This window comes from Myotis lucifugus, unplaced genomic scaffold (assembly GCF_000147115.1).
Source record: "Myotis lucifugus unplaced genomic scaffold, Myoluc2.0 scaffold_23, whole genome shotgun sequence".
Lineage (NCBI taxonomy): Eukaryota > Metazoa > Chordata > Mammalia > Chiroptera > Vespertilionidae > Myotis > Myotis lucifugus.
In genome coordinates this window covers 6,910,405-6,926,192 of record NW_005871071.1, presented here as the reverse complement: position 1 = coordinate 6,926,192, position 15,788 = coordinate 6,910,405, and the positions used below count along the sequence as shown (strand labels likewise).

Below are 15,788 nucleotides of genomic sequence, written 5' to 3'. Positions count from 1 at the left end.
ATCCCCCAAGGAATCCCGGATTGCAAGAGGGTGCAGGCCAGGCCCAGGGACCCCACCAGTGCACGAATTCATGCACCAGGCCTCTAGTATGCATATAAGCTCTTTGGTTAATCTCTTCCCGCCCTCCCCCCTCCTCCTTCCCTCTGAGATTCATCAGTCTGTTCCATGTTTCCATGCCTGTGGTTTCCGCTGCTGCATTGAGCATCTGCCCCCTGGTGGTCAGTGCGCATCATAGCTACTGGATGGTCGGCTGTTGGCCAGTTGCTTAGGCTTTTATATATACAGATGATACTTTTTTCTAAAATAAGTATTCCACGTAACCACAAATGATTCATGTCAACGATGATTATTGTGGCATATCTCTACATAAGTGACCAATCTGTTTAAACACTATGGTTTCCTTTTAGCACCAAGCTGTCCTCCATAAATACGTATACACACACTTTTACATACATAAACATAAATATAGGGGTGTGTATATGTATCTTCTGTATATGTGTGAGAGGATATGAATATCCTATATAATAAAAGCATGGTAGGCAAATTATCCCCTTGACCAGAGTTCTTCCGGGAGTTGACCAGGGGGCGGCCCAGCCAGGAAAGGGGAGGGAGGCCCTGGCTGGCAGCGGCAGATGACCAGGGGAAGGGAGGGGAGCCCTGGTGCTGGCAGGTGGCTGGGGGAAGGGAGGGAGTACCTGGCCAGCAGCTGCTAGGGACCCTGTCAGTGCATGAGTTTCGTGCACTGGGCCTCCAGAGTGTGTGTGTGTGTGTGTGTGTGTGCGCGCCCGCTCGCGCATCCCTAAGACTAGGACAGCACAATAACATCTGTCTAGTTGTAGCCCAAACTCCCAGCCACATGTAGCATGTTTTCTGTTTCTAAAATCAGACTTTTAAGCTTTTTAAATAAAAATGTATTAATTCCAACAAGTCACACTCTTTTGATAAAGTGGGGTTTTGGGCTAGAATTTTTTTGTAGTGCTTAATGAGATTAGAACTCCTTTATGAAAAGAATCAGAAGTATTTCAAAATCCGCGAAGTGTTTGTCTTTAATACATTTCTGTCAATTTTATATTTCCATGCTGACTTTAAGATATTAATACAGAGTTTAAATAATCTTATTTCCAGGCTGATAATCGGAAGCGACATAAAGAAGAAAATAATGATCATCTTGATGACTTTAAAGCAGCAGAACATGCTTGGCAGAAACACAAGCAGCTCAATGAATCCATTATTGTAGCACTTTTCCAGGGTCAGTTCAAATCCACAGTACAGTGCCTCACCTGTCACAGAAAGTCTAGGACATTTGAGGCCTTCATGTACTTGTCTCTACCCCTAGCATCCACTAGTAAATGTACATTACAGGTAAGTTGATGATTGCGAGAAAAGGATTTACTGAATAAAAACACTGTTTGTATGCATATAAAGAGATACTTTATTCAGTCACTTATGTCTGTTTTTTTACCCCTATAAACATAGGTAAAACTAACACATAAATTGTTTTAATTAGGCTTATGTGGATTAGAAAAAAATTTCCCCAAGAAAGAATTCTTTTGTTTTTCAGATCTATTTTCTTATTAAATATTCTTTCAGAGCTGATAAATAATAGGTGGGTTTTTTTTTTTTAAGTTTGTATTTTAAAGTTAATTGAAAATTATGTTGACTTTAGTTTAGGTCTTCTTTTTATAAGAATTTGCTTTACATGGGGATATCAAATGAACATCCTGTTTTCCATACAACAGCAATGTGATTTAGGTCGCTTGTTGATCTCTCATGTTAGTTTCTTTGAGGATGTCATTTCTTCCAGTAAGACTTCCCTGAGCCCCCAGAAGAAGTATGCTCTCAGGAGATGCAGTACCTCTTCTAGTCACCACAGGCAGCACTCGCCACTCTGTGGTGTCAGTGAAGGCTCTCTGGTCTGCACTCCTCACCAGATCATAACTTTGTGAGGGCAGGAACTATTTTGTTCTAGTTTACTATTGTACCCTTCATCTAGGCAGAGTAAATTACTGAATAGATGCTCAATGACATTGTGTTAAAGAAATGAATTAATGAGTATCTACTACTTCTTTTTGCCCTCCAGGATTGCCTTAGGTTATTTTCCAAAGAAGAAAAACTCACAGATAATAACAGGTTTTACTGCAGTCATTGCAGAGCTCGAAGGGATTCTCTAAAAAAGATAGAAATCTGGAAGTTACCACCTGTGCTTTTAGTACATCTGAAACGGTAAAGGGCACAATATTTTCTACCTGTTTAGATGAAGGAATTCTAAATCCTTTATTCTAAGTCACTTTGTGGTATTGCCTGCTAAGGATGCATCATCAAGGAAGATTTCTCTGGTTAGGGTATCTCCAGGGGAATAAGGCAAAATGATGAGACTCTGGTTCACCTTAGTATTTGCAGTAACAGAGCAAAATGATACCACCACTCTTTCATGTAATTCTGTCTTTAAAACATCAGTGAAACTAAATTATTGCATTTCAGATATAAAAATTTTAAATCATTACAAAACATAAGTGAAAATGTATTAATATGTTATTTAATATAACATTTTAGCAGATAAAATTTATCGTTCAGCCCTAACCGGTTTGGCTCAGTGGATAGAACGTTGGCCTGCGAACTGAAGGGTCCCAGGTTCAATTCCGGTCGGGGGCATGTACCTTGGTTGCGGGCACATCCCCAGAAGGAGGTGTGCAGGAGGCAGCTGATCGATGTTTCTCTCTCATCGATGTTTCTAACTCTCTATCCCTCTCCCTTCCTCTCTGTAAAAAATCAATAAAATATATTTTTTTTTAAATTTATCATTCAAACAATAAACTAAACATAAAGAGATTTAATCTTGTGCTGAAAATGAAATGATATTTTTAAAGTGTTATTTCAAGGGCATGTACCTGGGTTGCAGACATAGTTTTGTCCAGGAGATGTGCAGGAGGCAGCTGGTCGATGTTTCTCTCTCATCGATGTTTCTAACTCTCTCTCTCTCTCCCTTCCTCTCTGTAAAAAATCAATAAAAATATATTAAAAAAAAAATTTATCACTCAAACAATAAACTAAACATAAAGAGATTTAATCTTGTGCTGAAAATGAAATGATATTTTTAAAGTGTTATTTTAAGGGTGACATTGTTGAGTGCAGACATAGTTTTGTCCAGATTTTTCCAGCCAGTGAAAAAGATCTGGCCTGTAGTAGTAGAAGGAATAATGGGAAAGAGCTGTAAAATATGTCTCCAGTCTTCTCCAATTCTTTTGTCTTTATGTATTCCATCTGTGGAGTGGTAACTTTGAATCATTTTTTTGAAAAACTTTTTTAAAGGAAATTTCATCTTTTTATTGAGAACTATTTTTTAAATATTTTTCTTCATTTCAGAGAGGATCCATTGCCTACTTTTTAAAATATATATTTTTTTATTGATTTCAGAGAGGAAGGGAGAGAGATAGAAATATCAATGACGAGAGAGAATCATTGATCAGCTGCCTCCTACACACCCCTTACTGGGGATTGAGCCCACAATCTTCAGGTTCATAGGTCAGTGCTCAACCACAGAGCCACCCCCGACTGGGCTATGATTTTTGTTTTATATTTTGTATTATTGGAGATTCTTATATTTTAACATTGACGTGTTCAAATTCATCTTGTGTAAATTTCCTAACAAAACTGGTTAGATCAATTATCCTTTTCTAATTCTTGAGGACTGGAGATAAACACTACACAAATAATCACACACTTGTTCTGTAAAAATTTTTAATGCTTTGTATTACTCTTGGAGAATATCTAAGAATATAAGTGGTTCAGAATTCAGGTTTTTTAAAAATGATTCTGAAGTAATCATATTACTCCAACCAAAATACCCGTATTTTGGTATTTAAAGGAGCACAATATGCCAGATAATGCAGTGGCATTATTTCAGTCACTAGTCTACATGCTTGCTTGCAGTCTCCAGCTCTAGTTTCTCCAAAAGTGGAAGCTTCAATTGAGAGTAGCTCTCTGCAGTCTTTCCTCAGTACTTTGGTAGAGATTAGCATTACAAGTGGGGTTTTTCAGAACTGTTACCTCTATAGAGGATGCATATAACCATCCTAGCTAGCCTAGGGATCAAGGGACCAAGGTGTGGCCCTATCTCTGCCACTCTAGCTGTTTGACCTTGGGCAAGCCATTTGATATCTATGTGCCTAGGTTTTCTCACTTGTAAAATGCAGTGAAACCAAATGTCTTTTTTTTTTAATATATTTTATTGATTTTTTACAGAGAGGAAGGGAGAGAGATAGAGAGTTAGAAACATCGATAAGAGAGAAACATCGATCAGCTACCTCCTGCACACCCCCTACTGGGGATGTGCCTGCAACCAAGGTACATGCCCTTGACCGGAATCGAACCTGGGACCTTTGAGTCTGCAGGCTGATGCTCTATCCACTGAGCCAAATCAGTTAGGGTGAAACCAAATGTCTTTAATAGGGCCATCCACTACTAAAATGCCGAGTGTGTGATTGAAATGGGTTTTGTGGTCCTGGTTAAATGTCTAGATTGTTCAAATGAATTAGGGTTCATTCTTATGTCTTTCCTCTGTCATATAATTGCTGTAATGTTTGGCTTTGCAGTTTTTCCTATGATGGCAGATGGAAGCAAAAATTACAGACATCTGTGGACTTTCCATTAGAAAATCTTGACTTGTCACAGTATGTTATTGGTCCAAAGAACAGTTTGAAGAAATATAACTTGTTTTCTGTTTCAGTAAGTATATCATTGAATTAAATACTTTTTCTTTCAGAGCAAACTAAAAATAATGTTTCAAATGGTTTCTTATCTCATAGGAAAGTAACAAAATAAAGCTTTGAAATTATTGACCTATTTTAAATAACTCCGTTTGAATTTATTTTCTCTTTTATTTGGCACAGAATCACTACGGTGGGCTGGATGGAGGCCACTACACTGCCTATTGCAAAAATGCAGCAAGACAGCGGTGGTTTAAATTTGATGATCATGAAGTTTCTGATATCTCCGTTTCTTCTGTGAAATCTTCAGCAGCTTATATCCTCTTTTATACTTCCTTGGGACCACGAGCAACCGATATAGCCACATAGGTAGTAGGTTGTAAGCTAGTTATCTTTTAGGAGGCTGAGCAACACAACTCTGGAAATGCTTATAAAGATCCTGGACAGCTCTACGTGGCCATTTAGAGGAATTGTAAGACCATGAGAGCTGTATTACTAATACCATATATCCCAGGTCAGTGCTATTATTAAAAAACCGACCAATAACATTTAACAAGTATTGCAGTAAGCATTCCTTAGAGGTATCATTGACATCATAATAACTTTTTTAGTTTGTTCCAAACTTAAAATACGTAGCTATGCATTATTATTCTACTGGTCTAAAAACTGTGTATCCGTTGTTTTTGTTTTCACTGTTACGGCCTTTTCACATTTCTAAACCTCAGCTTGATCTATGAATATTCTAGAATGATATGAAGCAGATAGGAATGTATGTGTATATATTTATTGCACACTTGCACATCAAATCGATGTACATAGTATCATGTGGTCCTTCCGTGAAATCTAGAACTCCAGGGATTGCTTTTTTTCTTTTGGCCTATTCTGAGTAACTGCAGTGCTTTCTTAGGGAAATGACAGGGCAAAGCTATTTTTCTTTTGGCTTTGGGCTGTATTTGTGCACTAAATCTTTATTCTAAAGAAATAAATGGAAACTTTTCTCTAATTTTTTTAAAAATGAGAATTTTCATTTACACCTATATTAAAATCTTAATGAGAAAAATAATTAAAAACCTTGTAAGTGTTCTGTCTTTAATTTTATATTATCAAATATAGGACAGTAGAACTATAGATTTTATACACACACACTCTTTGTTACACTACACTGACTTAAAATTCAGTTCACTTACCTTGTTAGCATCAGGATTCAATTCCACTCATTTTTCAACTTGACCCAGAACTGCATCTAGCACTTAGGGTTCTCAGATTTGGGAGTCACAAGATATAACACCCAGACTCATTCTCTCAAGAGTAGTAGAATTCTTAGAATTGAGATAAAAAAGAATAGGAGTCACATATTACTGCAAAGTGAACTGCATTATGAACCCCACATCTTTACACAGTGATGTATTAAAAGGAATAGAGGAGCTTAGAATTTATCATTTACCTCAGGGACTCATTAGTCTAAGAGACACAGTTTTTTGCTAAATTATCTGATCAATTAAATATTTTCCAATCACATTCTTAAGCACCCAGAGCCACTAGAACAAAAGTTTTGTTTTATTAAATATTTTTGGAAAATAATTTGTTGGAAATATAGATCAAATTATCAGATGTTTTATGATAAAAATCCACCCTAATAAACATTGAATTTTAAAGCCTGAACTCACTGCATAATCTGCAGTGCTTAAAAGGCCCCCAATTCATTAGCATTGCATTATTTTCAATATGCCAGGACCCATTTTCTTGCCTATAGACATCTATAATAATAAAAGCATAATATGCTAATTAGACCAGACAGCCAAACGTACTTCCGGACAAAGCCTCGGCGGCTGCAAGGGCTGAGGGCAAGCAGCCGTGGTGGCTGGCAGCGGTGGGGTGATGGGGGCAGCGCCTACTCCTGATCAGCCCGGTCGCCTCCTGCAGAGGGAGGCTGGAGGCAGCGGCAGGGTGATGGGGGTGGCGCCTTCCCCTGACCAGCCTGGTTGCCTCCCGCAGAGAGAGGCCAGAGTGGGGAGCGGGCCTAAGCCGTCAGTAGGACATCCCCTGAGGGCTCCCAAACTGTGAGATGGGGCAGACCGGGCTGAGGGACCTCCTGTCCGTGCTCGAATTTTCGTGCACTGGGCCTCTAGTATCTTATATAAGGTTGTATAATAATACACCAGAAAGAAAAATGTCAGTGATGCAAGTAAGTTGCAAGAATTTAATAAGGCAAAACTTAAGTACCAGTTTCTGATTGCTTGTTTTGCAACTTTCAGGAAACACCATTTTCCTAGCATTTTTCTATAGGTATAGAAAAGGGCTGGCAGCTGTAGAACAGGAGATATGCTGTAGCAGTTTGAACTGAAGTATCTGGAATCTCACTGACTCGTGTGTCGTCAAAGCTAAACCACGCTTGGGTCACTGAATTCTTGCAGAAAGCAGTGTAATGGCCACTGTCCAGATCACCAAAATGGTTCTAGGGGAGGAAGGAATGTCAGACTTAGTATTTACATGCAAATACTCCAACTATTGGGTCAAAAAAGGTAGGGCCAAGAAATCTTTTTCATAATTGTCCCTTATACTAAATTAAAAGAAAATGATAATTGTGTTCAGTTGAACCAAACATATAATCTGACTTCTATATTGTTTTTTTCTTTTTTTAATAATTTTTTATTTGTTTTGAGAGAGACATCAGTGTGTTGTTCCACTTATTTTGGCATTCATTGGTTGATTCTTGTATGTACTCTGACAAGGGATCGAACCTGAAACCTAGGCATATTGGGACCACACTCTAACCAACTCAGCTATCCAGCCAGGGTTTATAATGTTTTTCATTTAATTGAACTACTTATATATTGTACCCATTGACTACTTAACAGAATCTGTGAATGAAATAGCATAATACTTGACTAATATTTATCAGTTAATACCTACTGGGCACTTAACTGTACAATAGACTATTAAACATTAAAGGAAATTTAAAAAGTAAGAAGATAGTCATCTTTCCTAAATGAGCTTATAGTGAAAAAAGACATTTAATATTGGATCAAGACATTTCCACACTGCATATTGCCACTGTACAGTGTGAGGGGGTTGTGCAGCAACAATCCCCTCAATCACTGAGGGCCCCCAAAAAACCTGTTCCATTCTCTTTTTCCCTTGTCTCTGCTAACCCAGTAAAGAAATATTTGAAATAAAGACATTAGATAATTTCATTTCTCAGAAGGTGGTATAGCGTGGAGCTAGGGTTGACAAACCATTTGCCATGGGCCAAATCCAGCCTGCTGCCTGTTTTTGTATGGCCTGTGAAGAATGCACCTTATATTTGTACTAGAAGCCCAGCGCGCAAAATCACACGACCTCGCCATGCTCGCAGCCCTGCCCACCCACGTCTGTCTTAGGTCAATACGGCGTTAGGGCCACAGGCCTTTTATAATATAGACTAGAGGCCCGGTGCACAAAAATTTGTGCACTCGGGGGGAGGGGGGTCCCTCAGCCTGGCTTGTGCCCTCTCGCAGTCTGGGACCCCTCAGGGGATGACCACCTGCTGGCTTAGGCCCGGTCCCCGGGGGATTGGGCCTCAGATGGCAATCAGACATCCCTCTAGCAGTCCAGCAGCCCTTGGGGGATGCCCACTTGTCAGCGGGGAGCAGGCCTAAACTGCAGTCGGACATCCTTAGCGCTGCTGAGGAGGCAGGAGAGGCTCCCACCACCACTGCTGTACTGGCAGCCGTCAGCCTGGCTTGTGGCTGAGCAGAGCTCCTCCCATGTGAGAGCACCCTGACCACCAGAGGGCAGCTCCTGCATTGAGCGTCTGCCCCCTGGTGGTCAGTGTGTGTCAGAGTGACCAGTCATTCCCAGTCCTTCTGCTGTTAGGGTCAGTTTGCATATTACCCTTTTACTATATAGATAGAGGCCTGGTGCACGGGTGGGGGCCGGCTGGTTTGCCCTGAAGGGTGTCCCGGATCAGGGTGGGGTTCCCGCTTGGGTGCCTGGCCAGCCTGGATGAGGGGATGATGGCTGTTTGCAGCTGGTCACACCCCTTCGGGGTGGGGGTCCCCACTGGGGTGCCTGGCCAGCCTGGATGACGGGCTGATGGCTGTTTGCAGCTGGTCACACCCCCTTCAGGGTGGGGGTCCCCACTGGGGTGCCTGGCCAGTCTGGGTGAGGAGCTGAGGGCCGTTTTCAGGCTGGCGGGCGACTGAAGCTCCCAATCTCCTTTTTTTCTTTTTTTTCTTTTTATTCTGGGATTTATTTACCTTCTATGGCTGTCACTGGAGCTGAGAGCCGGCTTTAGCTCTGAGGCTCTGCTCCAGCTCTGAGACCTCGGCTGCTGAAAGCAGGTATCTGGGCTTTGTTTAGCTTCTATAATTGAAACACTGTTGCAACTCCAGCTCTGTAGCCCGGCTGGCTGAAAGCAGGTTTCTGGGGATTGTTTAGCTTCTATAATTGCAACATAGTTGCTTAGAGTGCAGCTCAGAGCTGGGCGGCGGCAGGCGGAGAACCTTGGCTTCCTCCATCACTGGAGCAAGCAAGACTCCTGTTCGCTTCAGCTGCCTGGCTGCCGGCCGCCATCTTGGTTGGCAGTTAATTTGCATATTGCCCTGATTAGCCAATGGGAAGCATGTCGGAGGTACGGTTAATTACCATGTTTGTCTATTATTAGATAGGCTATGGTTGAAAAAAATCAAAAGCATAATATTTTGTTATGTGAATGTTATATGAAATTCAGATTTCAATGTTCTTACATAAAGTTTTATGGGAACAGAGCCATGCTTATTCTTTTATGTTTTTCACTGGTTGCTTTTATACTACAACAGTAAAATAGTTGCAAGAGAGACCATATGGCCTGCAAAGCCTAATATATTTACTGGCCGTTTACAGTTGCTGATTCCTGGTGTTGAAGGAAGAAAATGGTTTTTTGTAGTCAATTCTGACTGAATTTAGCTCTAACACTAAGAAAGGACCTTAAAGAAGTTATTTAACCTTTCTGAGCTTTACTTCCCCATCTATTAAAATGGGGTAATAAGACCTGTCTTGTCTTATACAGCTATTGTCAGGTATCTCATATTATAGAGGTAGCACGTAGGATGTACTTATTAAATGTTCCCATAGACCTTTGTCTTCTCTCCCTTGACATATTAGAGAAATATTCCAAAGCTTACAAAAGATCTAGTCTTGGTCTTTGCCATGTGACCTTAAACTGACATGCTTCAGTTTCCTTATTTATAAAATGGTGCCCAAAATAGTGTGATGTAATTTGAAAAAAACAAAACATCTGGTGGATAAGTAGTGCTCAAATATTGAAGTAATGTTCTGAAATGATTAGAACAGAACTGGAGTATTATGTTCAGTTTTGATGACTTAATGTAAAAAAGAAAAATGACATAGAAGACAGTCAAGTATTTTTCTAGACTTCCATTTCCAGCAGATAAAGGAGATAATTAGGTAGCCTGAGATCCTTAGTTATAAAATTGTAAGGAATGCTGGATAAAACATGATAAACATCGTTTGAACTATATGGCTGACTTTAAAGATTGTTTAATAAGAGTAAACCCCAGGGGCCAGAACCAGAGGAAATAAAAGAGTAGCATGATGTGTGGCTGATGCTGTGACTGCCTCAGAGTAAAGATAATTCCTGGTCTCTGTAACCAAGGTGCTTCAGTTTTATAGGTCACACAAGGACAGGAGGTAAACTCTTAGGTCCTAGCAACATGAGGAATTGGATTGAGGTCCACACGCCTAGCAAAGACTCTTAAATAGATTCACCCTCAATAAAAATCCCATCCTTTAAAGCTTAGCTTAGCTTAGAGCATGGGGGCAGAGAATAAAAGTCGTTCCTAGGAATTTATTACCACAGAATCCTGTGAATCTAATGTAAGAAGTGTTTTGGGCCCTAACCGGTTTGGCTCAGTGGATAGAGCGTCAGCCTGCAGACTCAAGGGTCCAAGGTTCGATTCCAGTCAAGGGCATGTACCTTAGTTGCGGGCACATCCCCAGTAGGGGGTATACAGGAGACAGCTGATCAATGTTTCTCTCTCATCGATGTTTCTAATTCTCTATCCCTCTCCCTTCCTGTCTGTAAAAAATCAATAAAATATATATTTTTTTAAAAAAGAAGTGTTTTGGGGGTGCAGAACACAGAGCCCCAGCCCACATGGCTCAGTGGTTAGAGCACCAGCCTGTTCACTGAAGAGTTGCAGGGTGCATGCAGGAGTCAACCAATTGATGTGTGTCTCTCTCGCCCCTCCCCACTCCTTTCCACTCTCTCTGAAAGTCGATTTTTAAAAAGGAGAGAACACAGAAGGTTGGGGAACTGCAAGAGCTCTACAGAATCAGAGAAACCAGTGAGTGCCATTGTTTACGTTTCCCCAGTGCTTGGATAGAGGATGCGAGTTCTAACCAGGTGCTCTGGTTGGCCTGCGATGCTGCTATAATGCCTCCCCAGCCACTCCAGCAGCAAAAGCAAAGTGCCATAGTGCATGCACAGGACTCCACCAGAAAGAGTGCAGAAGTAGCAAAGTGCTGCAGGACCTGCGTGCAGAGCTGTCCCCTCCAGAGAAACTGCAGAGAGAGGTGCACTGCTCCACCCAGAGACAGTGTGGAGCTAGGGTGTACACCTGAAACTAATATAATATTGTATGTCAACCGTAATGGAAAAAATAAAAAATAATGATGAAAAAAAGAAAATACAGGAAAGAAAAAAATCTCACTGTTAAAGCAAATATATAACAAACAGTGAATCAACCACTTAAAAGACTATTATGGAAGTTAAACAAAAGTATCAAAATTAATAAGTAGGGGATATACAAAACAAATGATATAAAACTTTATGTCAACAATATAAAGTGTGAAGGGGAAGTAAGGATGTAGTGCTTTAAGAATGCATTTGAACTTAAATGCTATCAATTAACAGTAGACTGGTATAGATATAGATGGATATATATGTGAACTTCATTGTTACCACAACCAAAAACCTGCAAAAAATACACAAGAAAATAAAGAAAAAGGAACCCCCAAAAATGTTTTAAAAAACCCAGCAAATCAAAAGGAAAAAGATCAAGAGAAGAAGAAAGTGACAGAGAACAGCAAAAATGACCATGAAAAAAATAATGAAATGGCAATAAGTACACACCTATCAATAAAAGTGAATGGACTAAGTGCTACAATCAGAAGACATAGGTTGGACTTCATTCAAGATGGTAGAGTATGTAAACCCTGAAGACTAGCTGAACAGTATTCCCATTACGAAGGATATAAAGAAGCTATGTCAAGACTGGTAGGAGGGGTGATGACACAGAACAGGCAGGTCCCACACCCAGAGTGTGTCGTCACCCCTCCTACCAGTCTGTGAAAGTCCCCCCTGAGGAGGGGTCCCAGCCCCACACCAGGCTCCCAAACCCACAGCATCATGCCAGGACGAGGAGTCCCCATAACGTCTGACTGCAGACCAGTGGGGAATGCATCTGAGTGAGATGGGCTTCTGGAGTCCCAGCATTCCTCTTGAAGGGCCATGCATGGATTTGCTACCTCACAGACTCACTAGCTCTTTGCTCCAGTGTGGGGAGGCAACTCAAAAAGGCCAGGGACATACAGGGAGGAACTGAATTGCCTAACTTCAGAGCCAGGGCTGGAGGGGCAAGGGTCAGGACAGCTTTCTCCAGAGACATTCGAGCCGGCAGGTGCCATTTCTCCTTTGTTGATCCCACCCAGATTTCACAGACAAGTGTGAAATCTTTGCTCTCCACCCACCTGGCTAATACTGTTTGCCCCACCCTGGTGATTTCCTGAGATCCCACCCCATCCTAATTGTGTGCCAGCCTGATCTGTTTTATGCAGCTTCTCCACACAAACAGCCTGTCTGGGCTCACACTGCAGACTTTCCTAAACTCTCTCAAAGGTCCATAAACCCTAAGCAAGCAGTGGATGGCCTCGGTGTGCCCTGTACCTCTTGCTAAGTGGCTAAATCCCAGCATAAGCAATGACCAGTATCAACTTCCATTATAATTCACTTCGGGTGGCCCCAAGCCTGGCATAAGATGTGGCCAGTATTGACTTGAAATGTAGCTTCGACTAAGTGCCTACAAGTTTGGCACATGTGACAGCTAGCCTCAGTTCCCATTGTGGTGCCCACCCAGTGTCCCAAGCCCAGCACTCGTGGCAGCAGGCCTTGGTTTGCAGTGCAGCCTCTCCTAAGCACCCTCAAGTCCAGCACAAGAGAAAACCAACTGTAGCTCCCACCAAGCAGCCCCAAGCTAGGCACAAAGGGTGGCTGAAAATGGCCTGCACTGGAGCCCCTCCAAAGAGGCTTCACACCACACCAGAGTACCAACTAACCAGCTCCACAAATGACACACCCAAGGGTGGATTTGGCTGGCACCACAGACTAAAGCAACTTCTGTTCCATGGAGTCATCCCCCACACAACAGCTTGTCTGCTCACCTCATGGCCAGCCCTCACAGCCAGTCAGCCTGATGTGCCAACAGCAATAAGAGCTCAACTACAACAGGACACAGACAACTCACACAAGGGATACCCCTGGAGCACCCAGCTCAGGTGAACTGGGAGACAGCCACTGGGCCTCACAGGACACCAAATACCTAAGGCCACTCTGCCAAGACTGAGAGACATAACAGCTCCACCTAATGCATAAAAACAAATACAGAGAGGCAGTTAAAATGAGACAAATGTACCAAATAAAATAACAGAAGGAAAAAAAAACTCCAGAAAAAGAACAAAATGGAGACAATCTACCAGATACAGAGTTCAAAACACTGGTTAGATGGATGCTCAATGAACTCACAGGAAAAATAGATGAACTTAGTGAGAACTTAAAGAGAGACAGGAGCCATGAAAAAGAACCAGTCAGAAATAAATACAATAACTGCAATGAAGAATACATTAGAGGGAGTCAACAGCAGGGAAAGCAGAGGACTGATTCACTCATCTGGCAGACAAAGCAGAAAACACCCAACTGGAAGAGCAAAATGCAAAGAATTTTAAAAAGTGAGAACAGTTTATACCCAGCCAGCGTGGCTCAGTGGTTGAGCATCAACCTATGAACCAGGAGGTCGCAGTTTGATTCTTGGTCAGGGCACATACCCAGGTTGCAGGCTTGATCCCCAGTGTAGGGCATGCAGGAGGCAGCAGATCGATGATTCTCTCAATCCCTCTCCCTCTTCCTCTCCCTCCCTCTCTGAAATCAATAAAGATATACTAAAAAAAAAAAAGTGAGAACAGTTTAGCTCAGTGGATAGAGCTTCAACCTGCTGACCGAAGGGTCCTAAGTTAGATTCCAGTCAAGGGCACGTACCCTGGTTGCAGGCTCCTCCCCAGCCTAGGCCCTGGCAGGGACTCATGCAGGAGGCAACCAGTTGATACGTTTCTCTCACATCAATATTTCTCTCTGTCTTTATCTTTCTCTCCCACTCTCTCTAAAAATCAATGGAAAAATATCCTCGGGTGAGGAAAAAAACAAATGATCTAGAGACAAATTGGAGCGGGCGGGGGGAACCAAAGGACTTGGACACAGACACTGGGGGGGTGGGAACTTGCCCGGGGTGGGAATGGCTGGTAGGGTGGAAGGGTCAATTGGGAAAAAAGAAAACATGTAAAACTTTAGACAATTAAAAAAAATAGAAAAACAAAAAACCATAGCTCATATTCCTAAGAGGGAATTTTGCATGAGGCTTATGCTTGATAGAAAATCACACATATGAGATGATATTTTTCTATTAAAAAGTATTTAATTTGGGGGGAAAAATGAGAAGAGTTTAAGAAACCTCTGGGACAACATTAAGTATACCAACATTGGCATCATAGTGGTACCAGAAGAAGACAGCAAAGGATTGAAAACCTATTTGAAGGAATAATGTTAAAGTGACTTTTTAAGAAGAAACGATAAAAAATATGAATAACAAAATACAGGAAAGAAAAACTCATTGACAAGGGCAAACATTATAAAAACAGTGGATGAGCCAACTATATAGCTAGCATAAAAGGTAAAAGAAAAAGGACTATCATGTACAATTACAACAATAAAGGATACACAAGAGGTAAAAAAAAATGGCAATAACATAAATATGGGGTAGTGAATAAAAATCGTAGTAATTTTAGAATGTGCCTGAAATTAAGCAACCATCATCTTAAAATATACTGCTATAAACATAGCTTGGTATAGGAAACACATGGTAATCACAAAGACACCACACACACACAAAAATAATAAAATTATAAGCAGTATCCCTGATGAACATGCAAAAATCCTCAACAAAATATCAGGAAACTGAATTCTGCAATACTTTACATCATGCTCTGGCCAGTGTTCTCCGTGGTTAGAGCAACACATTGATGTTTCTCTCCCCCCCCCCCGCCCCCACCTCCCTTTCACTCTCTGAAGAGCAATGGAGAAAATATCCTCAGGTGAGGATAAAAAACAAAAAAATCATACTTCATAATCAAATGAGATTTATTTCCAGGATACAAGGCTGGTTCAGTATGTGCAAATCAAATAACGTGACACACTACATAAACAAAATGAAGGATAAAAGTCATATGATCAAATCAATAGATGCAGAAAAAGCATTTGCCAAAATCTAAAATTGATTTATGATAAAAACTCTTAGTGGGATATAGTACTTCAGCATAATAAAGGCCATATGTGACAAACCCACAGCTAACATCATGCTCAATGATGAAAAGCTTAGACCTTTTCCTTTAAGACCAGGAACAAGACAAAGATGTTCACTTTCACCTCTTTTATTCAACATAGTATTGGAAGTCCCAGCCACGGCAATCAGACGAGAAAAAGAAATAAAAGGGCCCTTGCTGGTTTGACTCAGTGGATAGAGTGTCGACCTATGGACTGAAGGGTACCAGCTTTGGTTTCTGTCAAGGGCACATGCCTAGGTAGCAGGCTCGATCCCCACTAGGGGTCATGCAGGAGGCAGCTGACCAATGATTCTCCCTAATCTTTGATGTTTTTCTCTCCCTCTCCCTCTCTGAAATAAATAAAAATATATTTTTTTAAAAAGGAAATAAAAGGCATCTGAATTGGAAAGGAAAAAGTAAAACTATCATTATTTGAAGATGCCATGATCCTAT

At 41.2% G+C, this 15,788-nt stretch overlaps 2 protein-coding genes across 10 annotated transcripts in view; one reads left to right on the top strand and one right to left on the bottom strand.

Moving 5' to 3' along the window:
• The window catches only part of USP8 (ubiquitin specific peptidase 8), a 48,515-nt gene extending 42,739 nt beyond the window's left edge, over nt 1-5,776 (top strand). For 7 of the 9 annotated variants that reach the window (XM_023751660.1, XM_006085972.3, XM_023751664.1 and 4 more), the window contains 4 exons: nt 1,126-1,362; nt 2,081-2,223; nt 4,593-4,725; nt 4,890-5,776. In XM_023751660.1, the coding sequence (XP_023607428.1) occupies nt 1,126-1,362; nt 2,081-2,223; nt 4,593-4,725; nt 4,890-5,075 (699 nt within the window). In that variant the 3' untranslated portion in view covers nt 5,076-5,776. The remainder of the gene's footprint in view (nt 1-1,125; nt 1,363-2,080; nt 2,224-4,592; nt 4,726-4,889) is intronic. The other 2 variants (XR_002828536.1, XR_002828535.1) reach the window with 2 other exon arrangements.
• Nucleotides 5,777-6,724: 948 nt separating this feature from the next.
• USP50 (ubiquitin specific peptidase 50) overlaps nt 6,725-15,788 on the bottom strand; it is a 34,728-nt gene continuing 25,664 nt past the window's right edge. The window contains exon 7 of the mRNA XM_006085971.3: nt 6,725-7,161. Within this exon, the coding sequence (XP_006086033.1) occupies nt 6,976-7,161 (186 nt within the window). The 3' untranslated portion in view covers nt 6,725-6,975. The remainder of the gene's footprint in view (nt 7,162-15,788) is intronic.